This window comes from Tubulanus polymorphus, chromosome 1, assembly GCF_964204645.1.
Source record: "Tubulanus polymorphus chromosome 1, tnTubPoly1.2, whole genome shotgun sequence".
NCBI lineage: Eukaryota > Metazoa > Nemertea > Palaeonemertea > Tubulaniformes > Tubulanidae > Tubulanus > Tubulanus polymorphus.
In genome coordinates, this window is record NC_134025.1 from 6,030,016 (window position 1) to 6,043,370 (window position 13,355).

The 13,355-nt window shown below is 37.0% G+C and overlaps 1 protein-coding gene and 1 pseudogene across 1 annotated transcript in view; both read left to right on the plus strand.

Moving 5' to 3' along the window:
* The first annotated feature begins 87 nt into the window (after positions 1 to 87).
* LOC141915530 (uncharacterized) lies at positions 88 to 3,753 on the plus strand (annotated as a pseudogene).
* Positions 3,754 to 5,607: 1,854 nt separating this feature from the next.
* Positions 5,608 to 13,355, plus strand: part of LOC141900529 (5'-3' exoribonuclease 2-like) — a 38,061-nt gene continuing 30,313 nt past the window's right edge. Inside the window, exons 1-26 of the mRNA XM_074787465.1 lie at positions 5,608 to 6,077; positions 6,282 to 6,409; positions 6,524 to 6,635; positions 6,720 to 6,781; positions 6,855 to 6,966; positions 7,058 to 7,220; positions 7,734 to 7,784; positions 7,892 to 7,999; positions 8,149 to 8,324; positions 8,421 to 8,500; positions 8,587 to 8,644; positions 8,727 to 8,834; positions 8,909 to 8,956; positions 9,056 to 9,100; positions 9,211 to 9,360; positions 9,439 to 9,615; positions 9,732 to 9,782; positions 9,885 to 9,992; positions 10,072 to 10,161; positions 10,306 to 10,378; positions 10,457 to 10,540; positions 10,647 to 10,827; positions 10,913 to 10,972; positions 11,059 to 11,127; positions 12,439 to 12,573; positions 12,697 to 12,755. Coding sequence (XP_074643566.1) covers positions 6,003 to 6,077; positions 6,282 to 6,409; positions 6,524 to 6,635; positions 6,720 to 6,781; positions 6,855 to 6,966; positions 7,058 to 7,220; positions 7,734 to 7,784; positions 7,892 to 7,999; positions 8,149 to 8,324; positions 8,421 to 8,500; positions 8,587 to 8,644; positions 8,727 to 8,834; positions 8,909 to 8,956; positions 9,056 to 9,100; positions 9,211 to 9,360; positions 9,439 to 9,615; positions 9,732 to 9,782; positions 9,885 to 9,992; positions 10,072 to 10,161; positions 10,306 to 10,378; positions 10,457 to 10,540; positions 10,647 to 10,827; positions 10,913 to 10,972; positions 11,059 to 11,127; positions 12,439 to 12,573; positions 12,697 to 12,755 — 2,563 coding nt within the window. The 5' untranslated portion in view covers positions 5,608 to 6,002. The remainder of the gene's footprint in view (positions 6,078 to 6,281; positions 6,410 to 6,523; positions 6,636 to 6,719; positions 6,782 to 6,854; positions 6,967 to 7,057; positions 7,221 to 7,733; positions 7,785 to 7,891; positions 8,000 to 8,148; positions 8,325 to 8,420; positions 8,501 to 8,586; positions 8,645 to 8,726; positions 8,835 to 8,908; positions 8,957 to 9,055; positions 9,101 to 9,210; positions 9,361 to 9,438; positions 9,616 to 9,731; positions 9,783 to 9,884; positions 9,993 to 10,071; positions 10,162 to 10,305; positions 10,379 to 10,456; positions 10,541 to 10,646; positions 10,828 to 10,912; positions 10,973 to 11,058; positions 11,128 to 12,438; positions 12,574 to 12,696; positions 12,756 to 13,355) is intronic.

The window sequence follows — 13,355 nt, forward strand, 5'->3', positions numbered from 1 at the left end:
CGTTGAATTCTATCAGGCGACACTGTGTATAACACACGTCACTACATAGCAGCACTGCACTGTATTACCATTGAATTAACAGAATAGTTCTATGGTATTACGCACAGTCTAGTACTGTAAACCTCAACTGATAACAAATAGAGATTGAATTGACTGTTCATTCAAACTATGAATATCTAAGTTCAAGTTCTGGACCGCACGTGTGCACTCAGTTACAAAATGTCGAAGCATATATCAAGCTGTGGTTTGTGTAACTGGCAGAAATTAGTCTGCGCTGGGACGCGGATTCAGATACTGAGGAATTTCGCTGTTAGAAGTGGCGATACACCTGATTTACCTGACTATAATACAGATGTAAATATTCATGAACATAAACTGAAGCGACCGAAACCGGCGTCCGAGCGCCCATCCTGGAAAGGACTTCGGAATCTGGAGAAAAGGACTGAGGTAATTAAAACAAAATAACGCGAATGAGTAGTGGATACAAATTAGATCTATTATTTACATTTCAGAAAATAAAGTATAAAAAGTACTAACTACAGTGGAACCTGTTAATACGAAAATCTTGCGGGCAAAACTGATAGTGATATTGTTGTAATTAACCGTTTCGTGTATTAACTAAAGTTGATATAACTTGAGTTGATATACATTTCATAGTGGGACACATCATGATAGAAATCATACACGGGTTGCATACAGCTACGAGCAATTGTTCAGATAATTGCTCGTAGCATACAGAATCGTATTAACGAGGTTCGACTACCTCCAAGTGCTCACTCAGTCAGTGGCCTGAATGTATGGCGTTGGTATGCTTGTTTAATCGGATATTCCGCGGAGGTTCGTAAAATTCAAAGGTTACGGCAAAATCTATAGAATTTAAACATAAAAAGGCAGGGGTGGATCTAGACGGGAGCACGTGCTCCGGTCGCAAATTCTGAGTGCCCTTTTTGAAAAAAGTGCGAAAAAAATTTTCCACTATAAAGTTCATTATCACATTGTTTCCATATTAATAAATTCCCATCTCTTAAAGAATTGTTGCAGAATGTCATTTTTGTGTCTCAGGTGCCTGGAAATTGCATTAAAATGGGTTGAAATTCAAAAATTTTCTAGCAGAGGTCCCCCAGACCCCCGCGAACGCTTCGCGCCTTCGGCGCTCGCCTGTCATAGATAGGCCTAGTGCCTTTTCTTATGAATTGCCCTTTTTTTCAATTCTGTGCTCCTGTCATTGCCTGCCTCTAGATCCGCCCTTGAAAGGCGGTCGTTGACGGCAAAATCAATCCATGTCATATAGGGCCCGGTCCTACTTACCAGTGCTTTGACCTATTTTATCGAACCATTTCGTCGAAAATTGCTCGGGAAAATTGTTTGTCAGTCATTCGCAACGCTTTTTAATGCTTGCGAGCGATTATATTTCGTCGCCACGTGGAAACAAAGTTTCGTCAATTTGTTCGTCAATTCTTCACATTCCATTCGCCAAGCTGCATTGACGAATTGACGAAATTGACGAAATCGTATTTTGGCATTTTTTTGGCACACAGGGTCCCCAGGGGCGGTAGGTTGAAATATACGTGATTTAAACACGTTACCGGGCGCGGGTCCGATGGTGATAAGGCTATAACGAGAGGTTACATGAGAATCTATACAATCAAAACATATATATGTAGACGTGCGTTGACTTCAAATTCGTTGCAAAATCAATCCATTGATTTTGATATTCTAGGGATCACTGATTCCGGATACTTTGAAAACCATTGAGGGTGATGAAGAATTCAAAACAACCCTTGAAAAGCTGAAGAAATTTGGCCAAAAGAAACTGACGCGTGAAGAACGCACTAGACGCCGGCGGGCACTGGATAAATTTGGAATTCCAAATTTCAATAGATTTTTACAGGAAAAGAAAAAAGAATTTGGAGTTGAAGGTAGGTTTCTAGATCGGTTGTCGGCATTTTTTTGTTATGAATCACGCTTTGAGCTACAAAAACGGGTCAAAGCATTATGGAGAACGGTGGTATCACCAGTGGCATCATATATACAAGGAATTATCTTTATGAATTCAGATGGCAAAACGCACCTGGGAAAGAACGCGATCAACGTATTGCAGTTGAATATAGGTGTATATTGTAACCAAGCATGCAATCATTGCCATGTCGAATCTTCGCCAAAACGTAAAGAGATGATGAACAGAGATGTAGCTGATAAATGCTTGGAGGTTTTATCTAAAAGTCCTCTCATTCAGACTGTGGATATAACTGGTAAATGTGTAGAATGCATAGCTTCAATTTCCTCCATGGACGTTAATGTGTTATTTTCTAATCTCATTTAGCGATCTAATTTTCCAATCAATCGCTGAATTCTGAATGTGAATTTTGAATAAATAGGGCACCAATAGGGCCAATGACATTGAAAATGAGAATAGGTCTACGAATAGAAACATTTTTGAACGGTAGATCACGAAGATAGTTACAAAGTAAAGATTCCTCTGCGGAGATTCTATCACTTATCCATCTTTGACAGGAGGAGCCCCTGAATTGTGCTCGGAATTTCGCTATATAGCTAAGAAGGTGCGAGATATGAAACTACACTCGATTGACAGATGCAATCTAACTGTACTCTCAGAACCTGGTAAGAGAACTTGAAATCGACTTTTCAAAGGAAAGCGGATTGTATCATTGAAACAATATTCGTTCTAATTTTCTAGGACAAGAAGATTTGGGCGAATTTTTGGCGGATAATGGCATCCATGTGATCGCTTCTTTGCCTTGTTATTCGTCCAAAAATGTTGATATGCAACGAGGAAAAGGTGTATTTGACCGCAGTATCAGAGGCCTTTTACTACTGAACAGTATGGGGTATGGAAGGCCAGGTAGCGGCTTGCAATTGGACCTGGTTTACAACGCTGCGGGTAAGTGTTGAAAATCAATCCTTGTTCGAAATTTAGGCTAAATATTTGGAGTGGAGTTTCTTTTTCTCGAAGTTACGATTGATAGTTACTCACGCGAGCGTAGGAATCTCCCATGACATCATTCATCTGGGAGGAAAGCGTATGACCGGTTGCGCTCGTCTACATACCGGTATATAATGGTTGTTTTTATTTACAGGTGCTTACTTGCCTCCGCCTCAAGAAGAGTTAGAAGCTCATTACAAAAAAGAACTTATGGGGACATTTGGAATCGAATTCAACAAGCTTTATACCATGACTAATATGCCAATAAAACGTTTTGCTGATTTCTTGCATAGACGGTACTGAGCGTAATTAAATGAAGAAGAGAATCACTCGCATCATTATTTCAGATTGTAATATTTGAATAGGCGTAGAATCCTTTATTTCGTATATCTTTCTCATTTATTAGCAACGAATTGGAAGAATATATGAGCATTTTATTGCGCAATTTCAACATAAATACGATTGACAACTTAATGTGTGTAAATCACCTGAGTGTAAATTGGAATGGAACGTTATCAGATTGTGATTTCAATCAGCAGCTCGCCCTCGGAATCAAAGGTAAGGAAATATCTTTTCGAGTGGTGGTGTTCAGAAATCAAGTCTGTGCCAATATTTTTGAAAGGATTTCAATTGCCCGGCTAGTGTACGTGTTAATTGTGTATTTTTCAGACAAGAAAGATGGCAAAGACCTATCGATATTTGACATCGAATCCACGGAAGAACTGCACAATTACCCTGTTATGTTGGATAACCACTGTTTCGGTTGTACTGCTGGGATGGGGTCCAGCTGACAGGGCGTTCTAGCATAAAACCAAAAATGATTGTTCTAGATGGACTGTTGATGACGTTCGTTCTCAAAATCTCACCTTCGAGAGGGGAATTCGAACCGATAACTTAAGTTCATCATTCATTACTCTTTATGTCCCTTATCTATGCCAGTGCAAATTGTGTTCAATTTCGAGCAATTTTGTTTTTTATTCAATAAACGATAAGCTTTTGAACTTTGTAGTGTGGTTGATCCGGGTCATAGATATATAGACTAGGGGTCATTCATTTAGTAAATACGCATTGGGGAGGGGTCTGTGTAATTTCGTAATGCTTAATGTAGGCTGTATGAAAAAGTGGCCAAGAAACTTAAAGAACTCAAAGTTTGTAGTAAAAGAAAAGAAACAATTACTGCATCAAAAATAAAACTTTTTATTAGTCAAATTGTCAACAATCTTTGAAGATTAAGTTAAATTCATTGGATTAACTACATGAGTTGACTGAACTGAAAATCGATCCATAAATTGCCCATCATTACCTTAAGAAAATAAAATCCAAGTTAGGAAGGCCTACACGAATGCCTAGGTCTGGTAAACCAAAATGATAATTTCAAAAAACGTCTAGAAGTCTCGGTCCAGCAATAAGTAACTTCAAATTAGAATTCAGAATATAAAGTTATCTATCAAAAACTTGCGACGTCTGCTGTATTCATGGAGGAGTTAACAGAACAGAATTGCAGTGTTCACTTTTCAGCAGTTCTAATCATCAATTGATATGTTTACAGGAAATCTCAAAATAGTTCAAATAATTATCTCTATCAGTTTTTCAGTATGTATGTCTTAGAAACATTGGATGTTGAGTCTGGAATCTTAAACACAACGATTAAATCATGGATTAAACCAATTCGTTTTAGAGTCCATGATTAAATGAAAAAAATAAATTGCACAAAAATGCATTTGAATAGTTGGTAGAATATTGATGCGTAGATACCAGTGTCACGTCGAAGTTCTTATTATAACTTTTCAAAGTCGGATTCTTCAGTGTTCGGATTCATTGACTCGGGGGTTTGCACAATACAATCTTTATACAAATTGTGACAATTATTCTTGTATCACCTTGGATTTTTTTTTCGTGGAAAACTTGCCGTGAAATTAATAGTTAATCACCTACAATCTTTTCGTTGTCATGATAATTAAACATATCGTGTTGTATCGTTTTCGCAGTCGATTAAGGCCTATTGGCCTATAATTTGACTGCCTCGACGTTTCACTTAAGTTGCCAGTCGTTTCCCTCAATTCCGGGAAACATTCAAGCCCAAGGCTCTCGACCCCCGAAGTAGGAAATGCTTTTCTTGCCAGTGTTTCATGACCAAGACGTTATTTGACTAAAGCATTTTTAGATGGAGCATACACATATCTTTCCAACGGCGAGCTCCAACCACTGTGGCGGAGAAGGAAGTAGGGACTGATCAACGAAGAATGCTCAATTTTTGGTTGGATCTCGTAGCACTAAGGAGTCTCCGACCCTGTAATTGTTATTTACCTGACTAGATCGTAAACCGGCAGTTTATGTCGTCTCTTGCTCTTCGATAACTCAACTATGGATTTCAAATGACAATGCAGGATGCATATCTCAAAAGTCTATCAGTAACAAATTGATTTTTTCACTAACATTGATTTATGAAAGGAAATGTGCAAATTAATCGGTAATCAACGGTAAGGCCATCAGTAACATCATCGCCTATCACCATCATCTTCAATCGGTGTAATCCCATCGTCAAATTGCTTATGGCTGCTGACTAGCCTCTTCTCCCGATAGCTGTCATCATAACGCGATTTTGTTGTTTTAGTCGCAATAAAAAGCGATAAAGATCTTATTAGATCCCCGAAAAGTGGATGTATTAGGATCGTAGCTATCATATAGGCATGTACAGCGACCTGCCGTGCTCAATCGTGTGGTCGACCATTTCCAGGTCCGAACCTTGGAGTAATCAGACTGATTAATCCAAGGACTAAACTGACATCGGTTTCGTTTAATTCAACTATAGTCGACTAACTCGCTACTCCCAATAACCGTAGTTCGTCCGCTGAGGGTTGAGACCGGCAACCAGTCTAGCTATCAATCAGTGTCCGGTTTCTACGTCCAATTCTGCGTAATTTCGGTAACGCGCGACACCCGGAACTCATGGAACTCTAAATTCAAATCAAAATTCTTTGAAGATGAACATTGGGGCCCTTATTTCATGAAATAAGCTTAACATATCTAACTCAATTGTCAAAAAATAGATACAGCCATGGGAGTACCCGCATTCTTCAGATGGCTTAGCCGAAAAATGACCGCGATAGTTGTGCATTGTGTGGAGGAAAAGGTGAAAAATGATTTCTACTTACTTTTTTCTTAAAATAACGACAACGAAACAATAAACAAAAAAAGTCGAATTAAAATGCATCTTAAAACAAACGAACAACTCTAACAAAGCATATGGGATTGGAAATGAAATGTCCTTTTTGTTGCTAATCAACTATTGACTTAAATTCTTTTTACAATGTTGCCTCTTTCATTTCACTTTCAGCCTCAGAATGTTGATGGTGTTAAAATTCCAGTTGATACATCGAAGCCAAATCCAAACGATTATGAGTTTGATAACCTTTATCTCGACATGAATGGAATTATTCATCCTTGTTGTCATCCAGAAGATAAGTAGGTTCTCTACAAAAGCAAATATTCATCCTCAATTTCTTGACTAAGATATACCATTGTATGAAACTGGCCCTAGAATTTTATTTATTAAATAATAAATATATTTGTTGACAGACCACCACCAAAGAATGAAGATGAAATGATGGTTTTGATATTTGAATATATCGACAGAATATTTTCAATAGTTCGACCACGAAAACTTCTTTACATGGCTATTGACGGCGTGGTAGGCTCATGTACTATTTCTGTAAATTGATAACTAAGCTTAATTTTCTCAATCTGATCTTAATTAGTTTGTGTGTATTTTCAGGCTCCACGAGCGAAGATGAACCAGCAACGATCTCGAAGATTCAGGGCATCGAAAGAATCTGCGTAAGAAGCATCTTGTAACATTGTGTAAACAATTTCCAGAATCTCATGGTCGATGTTTTTGTTTCATTTACAGTGAAAAATCGTCAGATCTAGCTCGTTATCGCGATGAATTACTCACAAAGGGCGCTGAACTTCCTCCAGAAAAGCCGGCTTCAGAAAAATTTGACAGTAATTGTATTACACCTGTAAGTAGATCGTTAAAGATACAGTCATAAACATGATATTGTCATAGGCCTAACATAACTTTCTATAATCTGCACTTTTTACTTATTTCAGGGGACTCCATTTATGTTCTATTTGGCCGATTGTCTTCGATATTATGTCCACGATCGTTTGAATAATGATCCCGGTTGGAGAAATATAAAAGTAATTTTGTCGGATGCCAACGTACCAGGGGAAGGTGAACACAAAATCATGGATTATATTCGACGTCAGAGAGGTGAATATCTAATAGTTACTGTTAGTAGAACAGGGCACAAAATATGCTGAGACACATTTAGTGAATTCACTTAAATACACATGTGTATCTATGAAAAACATCTTTGATAAAGAATACATGAATAAACTTCCAAGAGTCTCACTAGTAGCTGGTGATTTTATAGATAGCTTTGATAATAAATAATTCATCCCACAATGATGATATTTCGATCATATATTAAGTTTATTTATCTGACAGTTTCAAGATCTATCATCTTCCCCGAAACAGTAGTGAATTTAGAGAGATCATTCGAAATTACATTAATTTCTGTTTTTCTGAACAAGGAATTAGATACATTTCATAACTGTCAGATTAATGAATTCTGAGATATCATGGTGGGATCATTTCATTCTATTCTTCACTGAGAATACCTCGATTTATCCATTGGGATAGCTGTGTCCAATTTTGACAGTGTCCTGATACCATCACAACGGTGTCTATTCAAACAGTTTCATAATTTGTTTTCTATTTCAGCTTCCCCTGATCATGATGCCAACACAAAACACTGTCTTTGCGGTGCAGATGGTTAGTATAAGTATTAGGGTATCGTGAAAATATTTCAGCGCTTATCAATTCTCCTGCAATCTCTTCGACTTAAGGTAGCATTAATTGTGAATTTGTTTTTTTTTCAGCTGATTTGATAATGTTGGGTTTAGCTACTCACGAACCTCATTTCACAATCATCAGGGAGGAATTCAAACCTAACGCCCCTAAAGCTTGTGAATTGTGTGGACAGCTTGGTAAGCCATTAGCCCCTCAGTGCACCTTATACTGTCTTTTTGGACATACAAGTGCCCTTTTGGTCATTCAAAATTGGCCTCTGGATCCGCAGCTGAGAAACAAATGATCAATTTCCTTATGATACCATCGTGGATTGGTTTTGTTGTAGGTCATGATTTAAAGGAATGTCAGGGTCTGCCAAAACGTAGAGAGGGCGAACACGATGAGTTGAATAAATTACCGGGTCTAGAACAAGAGTTCATATTCATACGTCTGTATGTGTTACGTGAATACCTTGAACGTGAATTACAAATGAATAATCTTCCATTTCCTTACAACTTCGAGGTAAGTAATTATCCGGTGGTGAGCATTGAAAAGCCACCTACCATCTTACTTTTTAGCTTTAGCGCATCTAATCATAGAGAATTGTGTGTTTTTCAGCGTGCAATAGATGATTGGGTATTCATGTGTTTCTTTGTCGGAAATGATTTCTTGCCTCATCTGCCATCATTAGAAATCAGGTAGGCCTAATCGTTACGCTCAATAATGAAATGCATGGAAATGCTGAGCCATCTCAAATTTAGTCACTGTTGACATCTTTTTGTAGGGAAGGAGCTATAGATAGATTGGTTAAACTGTATAAAAGCTGTGTACATAGTACAGGGGTAAGATAACAACTCGTATGTAAATATCGGGCTCATTTGATAAGTAAATGTTCATTGTGCTTTTATTTTCTGTTATTTCCAGGGTTATTTAACAGATAGCGGTATAGTAAATTTGGAACGTGTACAAGTCGTTCTATCAGGATTAGGAGAAGTAGAAGATGAAATATTCAAAAAGAGAAGACAGACAGAGGTTGGTATTATACATACCTTTGAACTGGTAGACTTCTTTTTCCTGCCATTGTTATATGTTGAATTTTTTTGCAGCTTGACTTTAGAAGAAGGGACAAAGAAAAAAAGAGAAGAAATAATCAGGTATTTTAATGTTATGGTTGTCTTTTTTTCTGCTTCATTAGCATGAAATAAAAATAACAGTTTCATTCGTTTGATTACTTCTTTATCTTGTCATTACAGTACGGACGACCTAGCTTCATGTCTGGCGGACAATACGCACCACAGGTAATATTCATTAAACATATTCCATTTTAGAATAAATACATTGTTTGGAATCTTTTGATATTGTTTGGCACCGGTACACGTATCGATTTATTGAATGTTGTGTGTTACAGAAAATCGGCGCTGGCGTCAATCCGATATCAAACCCACGTCAGACTGCATATCAGGGTAGAATGCAACAAACTGCTCAGTACTCTACTGCTGCTAGTGACCGCAATCAAGAGGCGGCACAAGCTCTGAAAGCAATGCTAGTCAATGGAGAGGTAACCTAATTACAACATCTTGATGAAAGAAAGTATTTCATTAGACTAAAAATAATCATTTTATATGTTCTACTATAGGAAGGGAAATCAGATGAACGAGGAACAAAGAGGAAACATGAAGATGATGACAATGAAGAGGAGAATGAACAGGATAAAAGTGATGAAGTCAGATTGTGGGAAGATGGTTGGAAAGAAAGATACTATGAGAGCAAGTTTGGAGTCGATTTAGATGATACTAAATTCAGATATAAAGTGGTATGTACTCTTCTGTATCTTGCTGAATATTGAGCAACCTGAATTTACTTACTAGTCACCTATCATCGCCACTATGATAACCATACCATATTGATGAAATATATTTCAATTCTTAGGCAAATGAATATGTTCTGGGTTTGTGTTGGGTATTACGCTATTATTACCAGGTAAGTTCATCAATAATTTATCGTAATAAATGATCCTTAAGTCAATTTATCTTATAAAGTTTTGTAGTTCGTTGATAATGTATTTTGAATTCTATATTTCAGGGTTGTGCCTCCTGGAAGTGGTATTTCCCTTATCACTATGCACCCTTTGCATCAGATTTTGTCAACATAGCAGATTTGAAAATTGACTTTGCCTCAGACACTGAACCGGTAAGATTCGCTTTTCAAATGTCATTATTGAAAGAAAGAAAATTGTTGTATGAAGCCATTATTTTGAATTCTCTTTCAGTTTAAACCATTGGAACAGCTGATGGGAGTGTTTCCAGCAGCCAGTAAAAAACATCTTCCCCTTACGTGGCAAACATTGATGGAATATGAGGTATGAAACAGTTCACTTGAAAACTCCATCACTGTAATTTACTGGGTCAATTTTCTACCATTAGGTCTATGCCATTTTGGGACCATGCCATTGGTAGTTTTGAATGGTTGTTATTTTACCTGTTTTGTTTGACTCTGATTTCAGGATTCAGAAATCATCGACCAGTATCCAACAGATTTCAAAATCGATCTAAATGGCAAGAAATATGCCTGGCAAGGTATAGAAAAGGACTCTTTGCAACGGAGGTGATTTCACATATTTAACATATTTTCATGTTCGGGCTTATTCATTGTAGGCGTTGCCTTATTACCGTTCGTCGATGAAAAACGTTTATTGAAGGCATTAGAATCCGTATATCCTGATCTCAATCAGGATGAGAGTATGTATTGAGTTAGTAGGCATGAAGCCAACTGTAATGATTTTACACTGGCCAACATATGATATGTGTTAATCACAGATTTGCTAATGAATTGTTTTACATCTAGAGTCGCGTAATATTCGATCTAGCGATAGATTGTTTGTAAGTTGTAAACATCCGGCCTATCCACTGCTTGAGGCGCTGTATGAAGGGGAACAGATCGTAGATCCTGTACATATAGATCCATCTCGAACTGGTGGAATGTCCGGAACTGTATGGTGTGATGAAAAAGCAGTAATGCGTAGCAGGTAAATAGAAATTATGGCTCTCATTTCGGCTACCGTAGATCAAGATGGACAACAAACAATAGCCATTATCTACCCTACATTTCAGAGTTTATGAAAGTCCTATTCCTCACATGCTGAAACCGTTACCAAACAATCAAGTTATCAGGTACACTTAACAAAAACTTTTAAAATCTTAGAATAGCACATTTTAATGTCAGTGATTTTAATTTTCAAATCTTTCTCCATTTGCAGTGTTCACTTTCGTGATCCAGAATTCGCGAAGGGTTATCTCTTCCCCGCGAGAGTCCTGCCAGCTGCTAAGTAAGTTATGTTCATGTTCAATATGCACTCATTGATTTGAGGTTTTGCATGTGTATGCCTTCGATTTAATGATTCCACTTGAGAAAATTCATTTCTTCAGTTATGCAACAATTTGATAAGGGATTTAAATGCATTCCTAGTAAGAGCATATTCTATTTTATTATGGCATTTCTCACCGCAATCCATTTTTCTTAAAGATAATCTTTCTTTTGAATGATGTTAGTTTTTGATTATTCATGCACTGATATATACATTTAGTATTGAGGGCTGTGATATTGTTATTATGAATACGCAGTATGATATGTATGGTATGAAATCATTTTCAGATTTCCAGCTAAAGCTCTAGGTTCAGATGGTCAGCTTTTACGTTATAAACATCGCTGCTTATATGGAGGCTATCCATTAAATTTCTACCGTGCTATGCAGCCCAAGTTCCCATTATATCATCCCCTGTACCAGAGGTAGACCTGGCTCTTACAATCACAAACAGAAGATCTGTTTTTTGTAGAAATTTTGTTTATTTTAGAAACCTATTTTTAGCCAACTTGGCACTTAAGTCCCAGTGGGCTATTGCATTCACTATTGTCCGTCCCACTGTCCATTTGTCGGATAGATGGAATCCAGTTAAATTTGGAAGTTTTGAAGATACTTCAATGGATTTATTGGTTTGGTTTGTTACATGTATCTACCCTAGACACATCTCCAGCTCTACTCAATGACTGGCAGCCACTGTTCGCCTAATTTAGCACTTTTTGTGCATTGATTACTGTATTTGTTTATCAAGGGGTGTTGAATATTGTAATAATCAGATTGTCAAGTATTTACACCAAGTGGGCATGGTGTTCCTGGACCGCTAGTTCTGTTGAGTGCCAGTGAAAGCCTTACTGACACTTAAAGTAATTCTAATGTACATCAAGGATGATATTCCACAATTGTAGGACTTTGAACCCAGTTCCAGATAAAGTGAATATATGTGCAATATCTGAGTGTCAAATTTTGAACCACATCTCATTACGAATCTAGAATTCTGAGATCCAAAAGTGAACAACAGTTGGAACTGGGTCCAGTAATGTATATGTCTTACAATCTGAAGGAAATCCTTGAGTTTCATTCTCAAAATATGTAATTATAATGTTTGCAGTTATGTGGAAATTCCCATATTCTGTTTGCTGTTTTACTGTATTAACATAACAGTTCTATACTTTCTTATTCATTCGTTGATTCCTATTAGTTATAATAGTTAACTAACAATGCTTTGTATTTTCATCGCTTTAATCAGTGAATTACGATATCTGGAATGAAACATTTCAGATTCCCCGAAAAGACGTTAAAGCCGGAAGATTTCCAACAAGGACGTAACTGGCGACCTCAGATTGGTATGTCTCGTAACAGTGGGTACCGTGGACGAGGTTCATTTGATTCGAGCACAGGAAAACGTTTCATCCGGTAGGCCTACGTGTTTATTTCAATACATTCTCCAAAACTGAGAGAGAAACTGATTCCAAGGAAAAACGTCAATATCTTCTTGTATGTTACGTAAAAAAGCATGGTTTTCATTCTTGTTCATAGACACAATATTGAGGGACAATACAACAGTATACCACCTCCAGCATCACTAACAGGACAAAGTAAGTTTCAATGTATTCTCACTGTATTTAGGTCAGGTATTAGGTTTGCGTTGATGTTTGTATTTGCGAGTAGTTCACTGTATGCTTGCGACATCTGGTGTTCGTTATTGGAAACAATTTTCATTTGAGTTTTGGTAGATGACGATATAAGAGTGATTTTCGAATATCTTGATATATGTTCATATTTTCTACAACTGGAAATCATCGAGTAGAATATATGAATATTGATTCTCATTGAACTTGGTGCAAATTCTGATTATGAAGTGCCAACAAAAAGAATTGAAAAGAAAGAACTTAATGACTAAAAATACATGGCTGGCCACATCATATAATTCTATGTTTTTTTTCTGGATTCCTTTGTTCTCTTGAATTATCGTTTTTATCGTCATAGTTCATTTCAATTTGTTTTATTTGTTTCGTGATGTGTGTAAAAAAGTTTAGAAAAAATATAGCCTCAGGAAATTCTCTTTTAAAACGCATATGATTGCGAAAAAATATTCCTCATGATTCTGCTTGATATATAATGAATTTAGAATCGCAGGTGTGATTGAAAAGAAACCAGCGGGATAGGCAACTTGATTCTTAAACGCAGCGCGAGTT